General features: G+C 42.9%; 1 protein-coding gene across 2 annotated transcripts; it reads right to left on the reverse strand.

The window, feature by feature from the left end:
* Nucleotides 1–1,463: 1,463 nt before the first annotated feature.
* gja5a (gap junction protein, alpha 5a) lies at nucleotides 1,464–12,480 on the reverse strand. 2 transcript variants are annotated; one of them, XM_076746983.1, is made up of 3 exons: nucleotides 12,038–12,480; nucleotides 11,308–11,822; nucleotides 1,464–4,060 (listed from the first exon to the last, which is right to left on the reverse strand). In XM_076746983.1, the coding sequence occupies exon 3, from the start codon at nucleotides 3,967–3,969 to the stop codon at nucleotides 2,824–2,826; it is 1,146 nt and encodes a 381-aa protein (XP_076603098.1). In that variant the 5' UTR covers nucleotides 3,970–4,060; nucleotides 11,308–11,822; nucleotides 12,038–12,480; the 3' UTR covers nucleotides 1,464–2,823. The 2 variants fall into 2 exon arrangements, with proteins under 2 accessions (XP_076603098.1, XP_076603099.1); XM_076746984.1 differs by lacking the exons at nucleotides 11,308–11,822; nucleotides 12,038–12,480 and adding an exon at nucleotides 5,148–5,362.
* Between the last annotated feature and the right edge of the window lie 6,388 nt (nucleotides 12,481–18,868).

An 18,868-nucleotide genomic window follows, 5' to 3' on the forward strand; every position in this document is an offset into this window, starting at 1 on the left:
AAAGGAGATGTCGGGAAGTGTAGGGCAAAAAACGCCACTGCACAATTCAAGTAAAGGCGACAGCTACGAAGGTAAAAATACATTTCCCGACATGTACAGTACAGCGTGACCTTTCTTCTTCCTTGGAAAGATTTACGGTAGCGGAAATGCCTCAAAGTACGTTGCTGCCCTCTGCAGGAAGTGTGTCTGCACATCACAGTGCTCGAGTGCTTGTGTTTATTATCCCAAACAGGACAAAAGGTCTTGTCCTCAACAAAGGTAACCTTTGTTATCATAAAGAAGACACAATAAAACATCTGCTTCATGACTGCTCACGCAAATCTGCACTCTGGACTAAACCAGAATATTATTTGACTCATCAGACAAGTCATGTAAGGAAGATGGATGCTATGAAAATAAGGAGAAAGTAACTCTCAATTTACTCATTATTTATGGTACATGTGTTATAATTTTCTGAACAGTTTTCTGACTCTTTTGCATTATTGATCAAATAATTAAAAAAACACTTTTATAGTTAGTTATAATAAGAAGAAATAATAAGAAACGTAGATATAGAAAACAACACCTTCATTTCTGCCTTCTCCACTTATTTTGAATTTTATCCTCGTAAATAATTTATGTTTTGTAGTTTTACTCAACTACACCCCAGAGGGAAATCTGACTGCCATGGTTACATTTCAGGTTTAAATTTCAGAAACACATCATAAGATTATAAAAAAAATAATTCATCATTGTGCTCACCATCATAGGTAGTAAGAAGTAGCTGTTTACATGTTAATGCATCAGGATGATAATGATAAGCATATTCCACCTTGAACGTTCATCTCAGTTACATTTTAAATTAGTAAGATGACAAACACACCTAGAGTGCATAACAATAGCACCTCAGCTTTACAGAGAGAAGATTTTAGTGAACAGTAATGTGGAGTCATCATCCTATGTAAAAAAGAAATATGGTGCAGTCTTACACAGTGGTGATGAAAAAAGGGGAACTTTGCAGAGGTGTATCTGATCTGCAACCAACAAACAAAATGACAGCAACTACTGCAGCTTTCATCTCAGCTTGTGACAGACCAAGTTGGGTATTTGCACTCTTCCTGGCAGAAATGGCGAGACAGACTTTGCTTGTGTAAATACTGTACATTTCTTCCCAGTCTGTCTCCTGCAGGTCCTTTCTGGTGAGCACAGACTGAAAAATGAAAATGGTGATAGGATCCTGATCTGGAAATGCAAAAAACTCTCATCTTGTTTTCATTTCCACTTACCTTTTAGTTTACATCATTTCCGTATTAATCACAAGGTTTCTGATATGCTGCAAGTTGCATTAATGTAACTTTGATTTTCTGAGCTCAGGGTTAGATATTCAGTGTGTGTACATCTGCATAATTGTACATACATCGGTATGTGTTGATGTAGCAGAAAGATCTAAGAATACTTGAATAAATCACCCGGAGGACAACAGAGCAGATTGTGCAGTTGATGATTTATTGATTTGTGATGGGTTAGTGAAGACATTTATTACATAAAAGTCTGTGTGAAAGAACCAGAAGCTGCCGCCTGTGTACAGTAGGATGAATGTTTGCTGTGGGAAATATGTAGGATTAAACCTCAAACCCTCAGTTGCTCATTTGCAAACTGCTGTCAGACACAACCTGTAAAATTATTCTGCATATAGTAATAACAAGACACCGGAAATGAAATAAAATACATTCAAAGACCTCACATACGTTGCATAGGAACAAATTCACTATTTACACAATGGCTCCAGGAGAGAAACTGAAAAACGTAAGTGCAATGTTGCCACCCAGCGGCCGGATCTCCTCATAACAGCAACCTCTTCTTTTTCTTTTCCCTTGAATCTCTCAGAAGGAAAATCCCCAAACAGTCTACATTCTCTCTTCATCTCTGCGCACAAAAGGCTGTCAAATATGTAACTAATGAATACAGATTCCCTCACACTATTGTAAAGTGATTATTCTTGAGTTAAATTCAATGTTTGTTGACCTGCAGGTGTCGTGCAATCAAATGACCAAGTCAACACATGGCTTATTTTAAATTTACAGTCTTTGCCGTTTTGGCTTTTGGAAAAATATACATAGAAAAGATTTTGTGTGGAAAGATATTCTCACACATTAAGGCACCTTGATGAACTGAAATGTGCTGCATACTGTAAAAATATCCAATTTATATACTGCCAAGCTTCATAGTTTATTGCATAGTAAGTCCTTGTTTTGGTTTATTGCATCTCTTATCTTTTTGCAGCAGGAGGATGGAACTGTTGGTTGTGCTGTTCAAAGTTACAACCTTATTTATAATCAATTAAATAATTGAGATGTGTGTCATATTTTGCCTGATAATGAAATGATTCCCTAAGTCATCTCACACCAAGCACAGCCATTCTCTTTACAAAGCCTCCTTATCTTTCTTCGTTTTTGGCTTGAACTGTTTAACTAAAACATTAAATGTGCAATAGTCAGGTCTCACACCTGTTACCCTGTACTCATCTCAAAATATTTTTTCTTTTGCAGTTTGGTTGTCAGTTTTCAAGCTCTGGGACAGATTGGCTCACAAGCACTATCTGCTCACAGAGTTCACTCAAGTTTACATGGTCCACACTCAGATCTCATTGTCTCTCTCTAAAGTGAACATTTAGTCCATCCTGTACAGTCAAGCATCAGGCTTCAATGCCACAGTTTGCATAACTACCCTGCACTCATGCTCCTTCACTCACACTCCTCTTTGTGTCTTCCTAAACTGATCTTTCTGTCCTCTCTCTTTGGCTCTGAAGGTCCAGCCGTTCCTCCTCTCCCCCCGGTTGTGTGTTTATACTGCCAGGTCATCTTGGCGAGCCCTGCTGCTGCTTCCACTGGTCTTGCTCAGGCGCCGTTTGTCCCTCATGTAGCCAGAATGCAGCAGAGGCGACGGGGAGCAGCTGTTGGGCAGCTCTGTGGGTGCTTGGTCATATCTCATTCTCAGGAAGTCTTCTTCATCCTCCAGGTTGTCGCAGCTGTGATGCCGCTCGGTGGCCAAGTTGACTGAGTTCTGCTGTAGCGCCATTCTGTTGTTGAAGGGATGAGAGACCATAGAGGTCATGGGGTTCATTGAGCTCGGGGCTGCCAGGCACTGGCTGAAGTCAGGGGGTGGGGTGCAGGAGGTCGAGGGCCGAGGTGGACTGTTGGGCTCCAAGGCTGCCGTCACGGCCACGGTCACAGCTCTCTGGTTGTTCCTCTCTATCACCTTGTTGCGCACACACCTCCTGATGCTCTTCCAGCCAAGGTGGTACAGCTCCAACACGGAAAGCAGCAGAGACACACCGGCCACCACCAGCATGAAAATGATGAAGACGTTCTTCTCTGTGGGCCGGGACATATAGCAGTTGACGGGGTTGGGGCAGGGCCAGGACTTGCACAGGTACAACGCCTTGAGGAACACCCCATAGATCAGGTACTGCACCACGATAAACGTCACTTCCATCACTGTACGGATTATGATGCTAAGCATGTAAGTCTGCAGCAGTGCCCCTTTCAGACGAACACGGCCAGACCCATCAGATGCCAACACTCTTTCACTCTCCTTCTGCTGGAGATACTCCTTCTCCCCCTCCAGGGCTCCTTCCCCTCTCGCCTCTCTCTCCTCCTGCTCCCTCCTCCGCTGCTTCTCCTCCCTGCGCACTGTGTGCATGGCGTGGCCCATGTAGATGAGGGACGGCGTGGAGACAAAAACGATCTGCAGCACCCAGTAGCGGATGTGGGCGATGGGGAAGGCACTGTCATAACACACGTTGGTGCAACCAGGCTGCTGAGTGTCACACAGGAAATCGCTCTGCTCGTCGCCCCAGGAGGACTCGGCGGCTGTGCCCAGCACCAGGATACGAAAGATGAAGAGGACGGTGAGCCAGACCTTCCCGACCGAGGTGGAGTGTTCCTGAACCTCCTCTAGGAAATTCCCCAGCAGACTCCAGTCCCCCATCACTGCTCACAAGCCAAACACACACCTGAGACACAAAGACTGGAGATGAAGGACAGATAGAGGGAGATCTAGAGGTGGTGAGGTAAGGTCACTGAGATGGAGGATAGACAGAGCAGAGAGGAGGGTAAAAAAAAAGAAAAGAGACAGATAATCAGTCAGAGACAGCTGTAGGCTCCTCTATATTCCTGCACATGAAATGACCTGGGTGTGTGTGTGGCATCATATGCATAAAAATAGCCTCTCTGCCTGTGAATTGCTTGAGGACTGGACACTGGTATGTGAACAACCATTTTCCCATGAGTGAGAGAGAGACGCGCAGAGAGAGGAAGTTCAGGAGTCATGTAAAAGTAAATAATGAGGTTGTTTTAAGAAAAATGATTCCATATCGTGTTATGCGTGTTTACATTCCCCACGTGCTATTCTGAGTTAGAAATGACAGACAGAGATCACAGGCCACCGCGGGGCAAGTCAAAGCTAGGAGACTTTGTCCTTTTATTGCCGTGACCTGGTCTGAGCTGCACATCTTGCCTGTGGACCATGACCAGCAGACTTCACTCACACTCACAGAACAGCAGCTATGATGTCCGCTGTCCTCTGCGCAGTAATAAAAACCTCCTACACAATGTAATCTGGATCTATCCCAGAACGTCAATCAGAACTATCCATTGTGCGTGTGCGTGCTTTCACCTCTTGACTCCAGCATTAGTGAGAGTTTGGGTAAGACCCAAACATGGCAGCGACAGGCTGGCAAGTCTCAGCCGAGAATGACCCTATAAGGCAGCTCACCAGACAGCTTTAAGGGCGCAATAAATGACCCCCGTCACTGAGGGGTTAAGAGGACCCATCAAACTCCATTGAGGAGCGACCTCTGACATCTATATTTGCTATATGCTTACTGCTAGCTTTTACTATGCAATTACAGATCAAAGACAGATGAGTTATAATGCAAGAAAGGAGGGCTGAAAGTAACAGTTTGACGGGTTTTTCCAACATGTCACACATCTGAAGTCACTGCCCTACTTGGCAAAGTTAGAGAAAACGTACACATTCCTCAAAAGCTGTGCGTTAAGACAAACTGTTATTTTAATGGTGTGCCAGGTAGGATACACAGTATAATCACTACAATCACAGACAGTTAAAAAAGCTAAACAGGGACTTAATATTCCCTCTTACCACACCTCATCTCCCTCCAAGTGTAATCCACGAGCAGCTGCTTCCATAGTAAGTTATTCCCATTGTGCAGTCCTCTGCGCAGGGCTTTGAATCGCCTGGCTGACACTGGTTATGTGTGAGAGAGAGATGGTCTAAATGACCATGATCATCTGTCTGTCTCTCCCCCTCCCTCAGTGTCTCTATGAAGTATATATATGGCAATAAGATGGAAAATCAGTGTGCGTTTATCTGTAAAGCAGAGAGAGGCGGGAAACAAAACACTCCCATGAAAACATGTGGGAGAGGAAATGTTCAACCTCTGTGCACGCACAAGGCATACCATAGGAAAGTTTGAGGTCTGACACTTGTTTTGCAGCATGCACTTAATGCCTGCTAATGTCAGACTGGTCATAGTTGGAGATCCGTCAGATCATCTGTTAGTGAAGCGGGTCCTCATCCCACTCAGGGAACTGGCTCAAAGCCCTCTTCAGATAAAGCTGATGATCTTTACTGGAAGTAAATCAAAAAACAGGCAGAGCGTTGGAGGAGGAAGGGAGTGAGAGTCCAGCCGGCACAATGGCGGGAGGTACGCTTTACAGCAGCCATGTTCTTATCGGCTAACACTGACAACAGGGTTTCCTCACCTGCGCAGACCCTGGTAACAATACATCTCCCCCTCGACGAATTCAAGGTCAACTGACCACCAATCAGTATGATGACTCTCAACTCAAAGTGATCTAGACATTGTTTTGTCTACTATCCTTTGTGAAACAATGTCTTCCCTTGCCATCTGTGTGGTAGGCTATAGCATGAAAATGTTGAAAGTTTATAAGCACACAAATATTAGCTAATTAAACGATACAGCTGAGTCTGATGGGAATGCCATTAGTTTTGCTGGTATTTGGTCATAAACCAAACGTGGCCGCAATAGAACAACAGTAACATAAAGTAGCAATTCTCAAGTGAATACCAGTACATCGACCAGTACTTACAGTACTTGAGTAACTGTCATTACTCTCCATTATTAGTGTAGTAATGTAGTCTGTCATTCCGGGAACATACATGAAAGAATACACACAGTACACACACCGCTATTCATACACAGTGATGCCAGCGGAGGCTTTCCTCTCCTGAGAACAGTAGACAACGTGGAGTTCGGACCAGCTGGGGAGAGGCAGTGGTCTCATTCTCTTTGTCCTTCCCTCGACTACCCCTTCCTGTTCTCAGAGGAAGCAATCTCAAACAATATGATTTCCGAAGGACAAAAGGAACAAGGTATTAAAAGGAGTGGGAGGCAGAGGGGGCAGAGAGGTTACAGTCGAGCCGTTCCAGGGAACTTCTCTGCTGTAAAAGCACTGTTTGCTTGAGGTTGTCTATCATGCTTGTGCCCCTGTTGGCTCTCTGGAAGCTTGGCAATAACCATGGATTAACTGTCATACATCGTGCCCTTTGCCGAGCGGTCTGGTTTGCCTGTAGATCATCATGGCTGTCATATTTGTTTATAATCTCTGTGGCAGAGTAGTGGAATCAATCTGGTTATAAGGCATTCACAACGGTGAACTACGCAAATGGGGTATTATGAACCTCTGAGGTATTTCTCTCTGACGACAATCAAAGCATCAGGGGTGATCTCTGTGTGATTGTATGTGTCCTGCACTGAGGAAGAGTGAGTTCAGTAGAAAGGCATTACAGAGATATTATGATAAACCAAGACAGAGAGTAGACTCTGTATGAACTGAAGCAGTCATTTCACCACTTCATCGTCAGCTCAAACTTAAACTGGAATTTAGTGACTATGTTAAAATTTCCAGTCAGATGTGCGTGCGCTCTGGACAGCAGCCAGGCCGCTGAGAGAGAAATAGCAGCGACTAAACTGCATCACTGTGAAGTGACGGCTGCCGCTGTGACTCGCTGCAGAGCAACAAGAATAAACGCTGTGTTTTCTCTACCCTGCAACAATAAACAATAAATCCTGTGGGCTGTTGGACCAGCCTCAGTGTTTCCTTAGAGGGCAGTGACTCTGGTCGGGCCCGTGGCATCACATCAGGTTGGAGAAACCCCTGGATGGGAGTTTCATAGGACCATCCAGCCGTGTTTTTTATTGCTGTACGGTGGCACATGGCGAGGTGGCTTCAGATTTATGGCTCTCACACGATCATTGGGCAAAATGTTTGTTTAATAAAAAGCTGCTGATGATTCAGCTTTTCTTTTCTAGTTGGCTTGATGGGTTTTAAAACTCACTCCCACCTCTCTGCCAATCTTTTCCCATTATCTCCCAATGGCTGGCTGGTTCCCCTCAGGCCACGGTGTATCCACAGATCAGGAACAACAGGGGGCAGGGTTGATTTAAACATTCCTTCTGTGATCTGTGCCTTTCAGCACTAAGCCGTGTTTGACAGACTACGGATCCTCATAGAGGAACAGGACACGCTGCCTGCTCCGCACCGTCCTCATACACACAGTTAGATGGTGGGGTATACATTTTCTCGGCCTGCTTCCTTTTAATGGGGCATGTTTAGACTAAGATCATTGAAGGAAAAAGTCTTTACACAATGTTGTGCATTAAGTACAATTGTGTTATTATGCGTGTCTGCGAGGATTTGCTGGAGAGGAGGTCAATTTTTCAGCAAGTCTCTCAACACGCTGGCTTAACAACCACATTACCTGACAAAGTCGTTTATCGTTTTCAGTGGAAAGCAAAACACAGTCAGAAGCTTCTTTTTTTTCTGGAAAAACGTCGACAGTATTTGACATATCGTAGAGGGACAAATGAGGCCACACAGGCTCACACCGGAGGGGCCCGACCGACGGGACGTTCTAAAAATACTGTGAAGAGCCAAAATTGGCCGCGTGGTGTAGGACATCTTTGTAACTACACGGCCGTACTATTTGTTCCAGATCAGAAAAACATCAAATATTTAGACTTTACGGCTGCATTATCTCCTCAGAGAGATTCTCTCACTGCTGTGGGAGGATTGCAATAATATATGTAAATATATGACCTGATTCTAAAAGATCCGTGTTTAGGTGCGTTTATGTTAACCACTGCCAGGATCACAACACCAGCATCCGACTGATGGCTGCTCATGTTCTGGTAGCATTTTTTTATTGTTTTCAAAATCAAAGTGAAACCATCCGTTAAGGCTTTTCAAGAAAGGCTTCTGTATTTATTTGCCTCCCTCCACACACACACACACACACACCCACACACACACACACTAAAAACCTAGATGGACTTTGTTATTCTTCTTTCTTCCACAATAATCACCTCATGATATTCACCTACAACACGTCTCCTCTCTCATTAAACATTGTTCATGATTCCATAACTGCTTAACCTCAGATATTCCATATGGACACTACACTCTTGGAAGAAATAGTTTCACATCTTATGCAGCTTTTAAATGCAATGAACTGCAAACTTTCCTCAAGCTTGATGAGGAGAAATTAAAGCTTCATTATCTGAAGACTCTTTTTTTCAAATTGTGGTTGTTGCTTGATTGTTGGTTGTCTGACTTGTTCTTTCCTGTATGCTGGCTGTGTGGTTGCTTGACTATGAATGCTTTTTGTTCCAACAAGCTCTCTCTTGAAAAAAGAAGAAAAAAAAAAAAAAGACTTCAAATTGAGTCAAGTTACCAAGAGAGAAAAACTCTACATTACAGCTCATATTAAATGACCCCCAACAAAAAGCCTCTGCTGGGAGCTCTATGACAAAATATCTTCGCCGGTAGCTGTTCACTTTTGCTGCGACAGCTCAGCACAGTGGAGCACGAGGAAAATGTCAGACCAACCACACAACTGCTCTGCGCCAACACATTTGTACACAAGTTTCAGCGGTCTCATTTGACATCAGCAGACCTGCACACGGGATGCCAAACATACCCAGGCTGCAGATACTCAGCTCAGTGATTGTTATTTTTACTCTCTGGGTGACTGAGGTTGTTAATGAAGTTATTTAGATATATTAAAGGAAATAAATGCAGATTATTGATTAGAATGACTGCCTGCACATATGTGTCAAAGTTCAAGCTCCAGAAGTATGCGTTATATATAAATCATGACTTTTAAACTTGGATTTTAACACGTCTGGAGGGTCAATCCCAGTATGCGCTGCAGCAGCTGTTTAGCTGTGGGAGTGCTGGGGTGGCGTGCATATCACTCCCACCGAGCGCCAGGATTACGATCAAGGATGAGGATGTTTAAGTTTAGTGGTACCGGCTCGGTGGAGGGGTGAGTTAGGGATAGTTTGACCTACGAAGTGGATCTGATGCAGGATGACGGGGAGAATACTTCTCACTCATGTGAGTCACCTGTTGCCACCACTTGCAAGCCAGCGTGAATCTAGGCTACCATATATCAGTCACACCAGCAGAAGCCAGCAGGCTGATGCACTGCCTGCTACCTTACATGGCTGTCTGGCTCTTCATCTGGCCACTACTGCACACAGACCCACAGACCTGTTATGATGTACTGTTTAGCTGCATATGGCATTACACTGGAACCCTCAGGCCAGGCAGCTGCATGGTGTTTCATGGAAGAAAATTCTGACAAACACACTCCCAATTAGAAAGGGGAGGCAGCTGAGATGAACAAATCGCACCTCTTGTTGAGCTTGCTATGTTCCACCGAAATATAAAGTTGTTTTTATGACTCTGGGAATTGGGACTCACGCTAATGTCACAGTGCTGGTTGTTTTTCAGTGGATGTATCGTCAGATTCAAGCAGACAAACGCTGATTCAAGGTCGAGTCACTTGATGCTTATTCATCTGAGGGTGTATCAAACAGATTTGTTGTGGATACTTATTTCAATGATGTCTCTTCATTGACTTTTTAGTTTTTTGTCTAGATTCAAATTTTTCAAGTCTTATGTTTTCTGAAGAAGGCTAGATGCAGATAGCAACTCAACACATTTGAGGTACTTGAATACTTTAATTTTTCCTAGTTTCACTCATACTCCACTGCACAGAGGAAAATATTCTGCTTTTTACTATACTACATTTATTTGTAGCTATAGTTATATTTACTTATAGCTATGGTTTTTACAGTTATTTATCATTAGAGTTATTTTTCAGATTAAGATGTTTAGAAAAAACTACAATGAGCATATATTAATGACACAGTGTTACCTACACACAGTAAATTAAAGCACCCAATAGGGCAAACTAGATAGAATCAGCTCCACCACAGTCAGCTACAACATTAAAATGCTTCATATATGTTAATGTAGGTAATAACAGTCAAGTGATGCACTACTTTAACTCCTAGCTTGCTGGAAGTATGTATTGCTTCTACTAGTGCTTCTGTGCTTTTACTTAAGTAACATTTACTTGTGATGGAGTATATTTACACTGTGATACTGATTCTTTTCCTTTCCTCCACCGCTGCTATCACTTTATAGAGCTAAAAAGTTCATAAGCATCAGACTTATCAGATTCATTTGTTTTCTGTCTATCTGTACATAAACCAGCTCCTCACCAGCACAAGTGTGCATTTTCCTCTTTTTTTCATGGCATTCATTTACAGTTTGGTTAATTGGTTAATACATTTTTGTTAGCACTAGCTGTATGAATTCCTGCCTTTGTCAGAGCCAAAAAAAGCTACTTTAGTGCACTGCATCAATAGAAAGTACAATCATCTTCAGCTTGAAATCGCAGCAGGAAAATGTACATGTAGTTTTTTGTCATTTCTGTGTAGAGACAAGAAACTGTGGCGGATATTTGTGGTAGTATTGAATCAGAATTTCTCCCTTTTGCCCCTGAGACACCACAGAGATAATAACCCCTCAAAGTCTTCATACAGTATGCACACACTGCTGGTGGCTCTGTTTTTTAAGGTCTCCAGTGCTGCACTTTGTTTGAGTATATTTGTCTCTTCTGAGAGTTATGAGCAGTGGGGAAGGAGAGCGAGACAGACAGAGCAAGCTGGAAGGAGCGAGAGCGAGTAGAGTAACGACTGAACCTGCCGGCGAGGACAGGGACTCTAATGCACACCAGGCCCCTCACCCCATTGCTCCAGGTCTACAAGATATCAGTTTGTCAGAGACATCATCACTAAGCTTGACTTCACTAGTTTTTGGAATGAGATGCTCACAGTGTTTACCCAAATGTCTCCATCCCTCTAGTCTTTCACCTGAGTAAGAGTTTTATGATGACATTGTTACGTGTGATATTCATTTCGTGGCTTACCTGGTCTTTCTGCTGTAGGATAGTAGTCTGATCCTTATCTGTCCCCTGGTGGGCCTCAGTGGACAAAAGGCCGGTGATGGTGCACAGATGAGGAGGCTCGGTGTGATGGCGGCACTGTCTTCTTCTTCTTCTATTTGTGGACGTCAACAGGTGCTGGCTGTCGGGGGCGACGTCTGAGCTCGTTGTTGTCCCAAAACCAAACTGTTAGTCCACACAGGGGGGACAAGAAGAAAAGCAGGGGCATCACAGGAGAGCGTTTTCCCACATGGCCCTCCCTTCTGTCTCTCCTCCTCCATCTCCTCCTCCTCTTCTTCCGCCCCTCAACCCACTCCCCCTTTCTTCTTACATCCCTGGTGCTCTATTTTCTGATGGGAAGCATTCTCCGGCAACGGGAGGGGAAGTGGAATTGTTTTCTGGGATCAATGGCAATTCCGCTCAGAGGCAACTTCCAGAGTGCTCTTGTTTGCTGAGTGGCCCCTCAGACATAGAGCTCTGTTGTCTTCACTGTGAAATTCCTATCATGCAAGATGTAAAAACAGTTATAAAATATGCTAAGAGTAATTCAACCTCTCTTTGTCTCAGCATTCAATAAGTTCAAGCAAAGATAAACTGATGAATGAGTGGAATTCATCTATCAAAAATGTGATTTTAGCTGTATCTGGTAGCCCACAGTGGAAGCTACAAACAGAACAGTGGAAACAGAAGAAACAGTCATAAATTCAGCTCTTACCTTAAAGGCTTTGGTGGAGATACAGTATGCACTGTGTTCATCGATGTGCCTCTCTGGCCTCACTCCTCTCAAAGCTCGTGCTGTTCTGAAAGTACTTGCTGAACTTTGTTATGGGAGCAAAGAGTCATAGACAAAACTCAACGAGTCCTCTTTCCTTCCTTCCTGCTCTCTTTCTTGTCGTAGAGTTTCAGCCTCGGACAATCTCTCTGCTCTGCAACCTGCCTGCAGGCACATGCTGCATTATATAATGGGAATCTTTTAGGTTTGATTCCTCCTTGCTGAAGGCCAACGTGCATTCAAAGGCATTCAAACGGCTGTAATTATGTGGTGAGGGCACACAGTATATATAAGCACTCACACAGTGACAGACAGTTTGAATGTCCTTTCACCAGCAGATGTGACTTTAACCCTACATTCACGTCATCATTTCACTTGTTACATTACATCTGTCTTCTCCTCAGGGTTTGTCAAATTCACTCTTGCCATTTTCTTCATTTGGAAATAAGCTTATCAGCGTTCTTGCAGAGAGTCAGAAGACCAACACCACTCTTATGTTTGTGAATGTACCAGAGGCAGGTTAGCTGAGCTGCAGGAAGACACCAACCAAGAAGTATCCCTACACTATATGAATTAAGATATATAAGATATGTAAGATATAACATGGTAATTATTGAGCTTTAGGTGCTCTGGTAGCTGGAGTGAAGGAGGAAGCAGTTCGTTATAGAACCACAAAGTCTGCAGAGGCAACAGTTTGAGGTGGATGGACGGTCAACACAACAGTGCAGGAAGATCAGAAAATGGTTTCATTCTTGGACTGGCAATGTTGTGTTGTCGATGGTGTCATCACATCAAAAAATTCATACCAATCTGCAGGGCATGGACCAACAATGTGTCTTCTTGTTTAATTTGAAGGCTTTTGGGGATTTTGTTACCTTTGCACAGAGTGAGGTGAGATATTTCACCCTGTTTTTGTGCTAAAATAAGCTAAGCTACCTTTGTATCTTGGTAGCTTCATGTTTAATGAACACACACAAAAGTGATACAGATTTATGTAAAATGTGAAACTACTCTGTGAAAGAGTTGCCTCTGTTTGTTGTTAAGTGAGCAGTCACTTATTTTATTTTGGTTCAATCAAAAATACCCATCATTCTGGCTCTTCTTCACTTATTACATTTTCACTGCCAGTGTTACGGTCCATTCTGAATGGTTAACTTCTCCTCTCCAAACAACTGTCCCTTTCACCACGGAGCAGGCAAAATGTTTTTGCATGTATAAATAGCAGAAGAAACCAAGTGATTAGGATCCCATGACAAACCCTGCCAGACAAGAAAAGACAGTCAGGCTGCTAACCTCAACTTTGACTAAGGCTAAGACTAAAACACACAGCATCTTAAAAAGTTTGCCAGCCTTCAGGAAGAATCGGCTGTGAGTCCTAGTTTCCTCAAGCAAAAGCCTGTGGAGCACCTACCATCACTTTAGGCCTCAGTCAGTTAAACCCCACCGTTCAATGGAGTGTTTGAAGGGATGGACAAGATGTTGCTAATTCCTAATTACGAAGCCTTCCTCAGTTTAAACCCTGCTCTTGACGTTTCCATTGTGCTCCTCATCAGGGCGGATTTAGCAGTGGAAGAGCATTTACACAGAATAACAGCATGAAGCGATTTGTAACAAAGAAGTGATGCTCCACGCCTTCACTTAATCTCATCTCTTACGGCTTCGCGGCAGTGCCAGGATGAGGTCTGAATGTGAGATCAAGAACAGGAGAGGGGAGACAGGATGTTCATGTGCGCCCCTGTATGTGAACACTGTATGTGCACTTCAGTGTCTGATGGAAAAAGCCCATACTGCCAGGATGCATTAGTGTAACTCACCTCATCCACCCACCAGCCTGACCCCAGCCTGCTATTCTGCTCGTGAAACCAACCCGTTTCAGCCCTGCCTCACCCGTGTCCGAGGGAAGCCAGGCTTGATGGACACGTGCTCCTGAGCGGCCATCACAACCTCATATACACCCTCCAACCCGTCTCTGTAAGCCACTGGCTGCCTGGGAGATGGTCAGAGAATATAACAATAAAATTGGAGAGAGGGAAAGGTTGAGAAGAGTAACTCAGGGTTGTTTTAGTTGAGGTGAACACACACAAACTGCTACTGACTGAATGTCAGCACAGTCAGTGACAGGTGTGATCCACAGCGCTGGCATGCTGTTGTGGCAGACTTCCTGTCGGTCCGACCCTTTTACCGTACATTGCATTTACTGGCGACGTGTGGTCATCAGTCATCCTGCTGCAGCAGGGAAAAATTTCCATTCTCAGTCTTGCCTCATACCTTTGTTTTATTCATTTCTTCTTCTTCCTTCCTTTGCACATTTGTGCTTTTGTAACACTTTTCCCTTTTAATATGCATTAATTTGTTGTATCACTGAAATGCTGACACACTAGTGAGAAAGAGCAATGAATAAAACAAGGAATAAATTAATAAAATAAAATAAAAATATAAAATTTCAAAATCAAAAAATCGAATAAAAAATAAAAAATCCTTTATGAAGTGTTAAAAAGTGGTTATTGAACTGGGAGTTTTCTGCTATCTCTCAGTTCAGTGCGGGACAAGTGACAAGCAGTATTTATTTGCTCTCAGTGTAAAGGACACACAACAACTCCATCCATCAACATGCTCGTCTCATCTACATCTTTACCGTTGAAACCGGGTTATTATTAAACCAGCGCTGCTCTGTTGTCAGGCCGAGAAGATTGCACATGGTCACGGGCAGTGAATGATTATCCGCTGAATGTTTGCTCATTATAGGGTGATGAAGCTTTGAACCAACAGGTGAGGGATTGCGAGAAGCTGACATGGCGGACTGTCGGTCATTCGTCGTGTATTTTAGACTTAAGACTCCATCTGTTTCCAACACTGGGTGAGTATACAGATTTAGACCGATGCTATTCTTGACTGACTGAAATTCTGTCTGGAGGCATTGGTGATGAATAGGTTATAGATGCATATATGGGTCACACACGCAGTATTATGTGTGTCAAGGATGGCTGTTTCCATGTTCGGCCCTTTTTTTTTTTTCCATCAACCCTGTGTGCTTGTGACTGCTTGAAGATATTCTAATTTCTTTAAAGCAAGACAATATAATTTAGGATAAAACATGAAGGAATTTTCTTTAGAGTTGCTCTAAATACATTATTATTATTATTGCTAATCTGTAGCGTAACAGTAGCACAAATAGAGAAGAGTCATAAATCATCAATATCTGTCTAAGGTTTACTATAATCAATCAATCAATCAATCTAGCAAAACCTTTATTTGTCCCCAATGGGGCAATGGCTGTGCAACACTGGGAGCAACACATAAGTGCACATCAATCACTCATGATCATAATCATAAATACATAAATAGAAAAAGAATACTCAATAGGTATGGGTAAAATAGTAAAATAACAAATACAACCGAAGATATAAACCGGGGGGGGGGGGGGGCTAAACTATCTTTTCCTCCTGGAGTTCAGTAGGGTGATAGCTGAGGGTACAAATGGAAGTCTGAGAAGTGAACCAGAAGGAAGAAACTGAAACTGTTGATATAGAGGATGAGAGCAATCTAGCAAGATGGATTCTGCTTTCTCACACAGCTGTTCATTGTAAATGTCCTGTAGAGTTTTTTCAGCAGTGCCAATTATTTTAGTGCAGACATTAACCACCTTGTTAAGTACATTCCTCTGCTTTACTGTAAGTGATTGAAACCAGCAAATAAAAGCCAACATTAGCCACCAAAAATGACTTTTATTTTTTCTATCAAAGGATGCATAGAGTCTCTCAAAATCAGTAATGTGAAGCATGACATAAACCAATAACACAGAGGGTTGAAAATAGAGCCAAACTGATACACTGGAGTATTAACGTATGATTTTAGCATATCACAGATATATCAGTTATACAGTGTATCAGCCAGTAAGTGAGAAGAAATGCCATTACACAGTTCACCCACCAGAGAGCACTGACAAGTGCTTTTAAATGTAAACGTAAAACTCTTTTGAATCTTGTTCCACCAAATGTATGTGATCTTTATTAAAAAAATATGATTATGACGGCTATTTGCTTATTTGAAATCACCTATATGATCGTTTTTAGGAACTCTAATACCAAAGCAAGACATTTTAGCACAATTAATTATTGCTAAATTTTTTCATTTTATACTAATTATTAATCAAATCTGGAAACAACAACACAAGCACACATAAACACTGAACAAATAGTCTCATGTAAATTATCCATATTTCTCAATTCCCGTAAAACATATTTCTTTTAACTCTCAGCAGGTAGGTCAGTTTTTCTGCTGAATACATTTCATGAATATCTATAAAAAACGCAGTGCTCTGTCCCTGGAGGAGCAGCTCAACACTGTTTTCATGATATACAACCTGAATTTTTTTTTTTTTTTTTGAAAAGGTGCAATGCAGTGTCAGACATAAATAAATCAAAATGAAAACACATAATCCTTTTTGATCTATACCCAATTGAAAACTAACATTTCAGAAATGAAGTAGCCTCAGTATGGGCATGACTTTAACCCCCTACAGTGAACAGATGAGCTCTGCTAATGTCTCACAACATAGATTTGAAATGGCCAATCAGGATACATCTTGTAGGCCGGAGGCTGCAAGTTCAAGGTTCATGCTGGGTAGTTTCTGTCAGTCAAAGCGACCATTGGCTGACTGAGTGAACAGTCAAAGTATTCTCCTTCATGCATCACGTAACATTGCAGTCCTTCCATTTCAGTTTGCTGCAGTTTACCTTTCAGCTTTAGTATGAAACCACCACAAAAGTCACCAGTTACACAAACATTACTATCGAGCACACAGTATATTTGTCGGTGCTAGAGCACTTGAGTTTGCTAATTGCTCTTTTCCTCTGTTGTAATTTAGTGTCATTCTGTAAGATTGCCTTAAGTAGAAATGCCTGATGATATTTTGGTTACATCTTTGGGGAAATTTGCACCAAACACCAAAGCAGCTTCTTTCCTCAAGTGACTGGTCATGAGGAACACAATAATGAAATATGGTAGCTCACAATGCTGAACCCCACAGGACATGACACGAGATTCACTTGGGTGTAGCTTAAGACTGGGATTTGGCAAGTTTTTGTTTTTCTACAGTTTAAACCTGGGGATGAAGAATATGTCTTATTTGAGAGTATCCTGGACAGATCGTCACAACAATGCTCACATTTGCACCTGTGGGCAGTTAACCATGTCTTTGAAACACGGTAGAAAGCCAGAGCACCCAGAGGTTCGAACACGCTGGCTCCAGCCGGTCAGCTCTAACCACTGCACCACCGTGCCAGCCGTTCTTCAAGTAAAGTTCTAACAATTAGCTCCGATTATCATTCGCTTTTTTTAATGCATGGTGTTGAGCTTTCTCTTTCCTGTCTGTTCTGGTGATATACATCTTCAGTGATGGCTGAATTCCATTTAGCTGCTTCAGGTTCAGGGTGCTGGTATTGTGCTTGCAGGCTCACTGGAACATTGAATAAAATGCGTGCTGTGAAAAGGAGCCTGCCGCCCTCAAATATCCAGTGTTTGCCAGACTGTAGTTCAACCTTCACTCAACGTTTTCATTTTGAAAGTTTTTATAAGATTACTGTATGTTTCTTTGTGCTGAGTCAATGACTGACAGTTCAGCAGAATGAGAGCAGGGGACCTTGTCAGTTCCGCCACCCTACTAAGAACAAGGTTATCAAGATGTGGAGGAAGCCAGAGGAAACATGGACTCTTAATGCCATACCCCGACGCCCCCAACCCCGTCACCACTGTGGAGTTACAGCATCCCGGTGTGCAGCCGCGGAGAAGGAGCAACCAAACAAACACAGGAAGGGGGATATCTACAAGACCCCTCACCCAAGAAAATCAACTAAGTCAGACATGAGGACAGATGGGTGCTGTGTGTGTGTGTGTGTGTGTGTGTGTGTGTGTGTGTGTGAACAGATTGACTTTGTACTGTATATGTTTTATGTGTGTCTGGTGATTGAAGACAGACAGGGGCTGTATGTGTGTTTGTGTGCCCACCATACATCCTTGAAAACAAACAGTGACTGAAAAGAGGGTATTGTTCATCAGCTCCAGCAGACATGCGACCTGCAGTCACCAGCCAAAGGAAACCAAAAGGCCGTCCAGGCTTTCAGTCCATCCTCTTCCTCCCTACTCAACCTCTGACTGGAGTTATTCTAAATCAAATAAATAAAAATCAACGGTCACTTTCCAGCTGATTTTGGCAGATAAATGCAAATCACGAATGGATGTTTTGTATTTCTTGGGGGGCTTAGTGTGTCCTCTGTCTTCTGCACTTTACTATGGCAGTGTTTTATGACTTCCTGTTTGTCCAGGTCATTGTTAAAGTGACTTGACTTCATTTAAGGAAGCAACATTAAATTATAAATCACGTCTCTTAGACACTGAATGTGTGTGAGAAAGTCTTGTGGGTGTTTGCTGGTGGATGGTTGACCGTGTGTGCCGGCACTCCTATCCGTAGATAACATTGTGTTGGGCAGCTGGCTCACTGAGGGGACCTGGAGGCATGAAATCATCCTGTGTCGGGCCATGTGTTCCCCTGATAGAGACAGAGAGGGTGTTACCCTCCTCTGAAATCCACCTCCAGTCCGTCAGGCAGCTCTTCCTGCCCTGAGCGATACGTACGCCCACAGTGTTCCCTCTTACACTGCATATCTCAGGGACCTCAGTCACCCTTCAAACACTTTTATCAAAAACCTCCCGATTCCTTTCATCCTCCTTTTGTTTTGTTTCCCTGCAAGTTTATGAGTCCATTAACAACATGAT

Source organism: Chaetodon auriga, chromosome 13 (assembly GCF_051107435.1).
Source record: "Chaetodon auriga isolate fChaAug3 chromosome 13, fChaAug3.hap1, whole genome shotgun sequence".
Classification (NCBI taxonomy): domain Eukaryota; kingdom Metazoa; phylum Chordata; class Actinopteri; order Chaetodontiformes; family Chaetodontidae; genus Chaetodon; species Chaetodon auriga.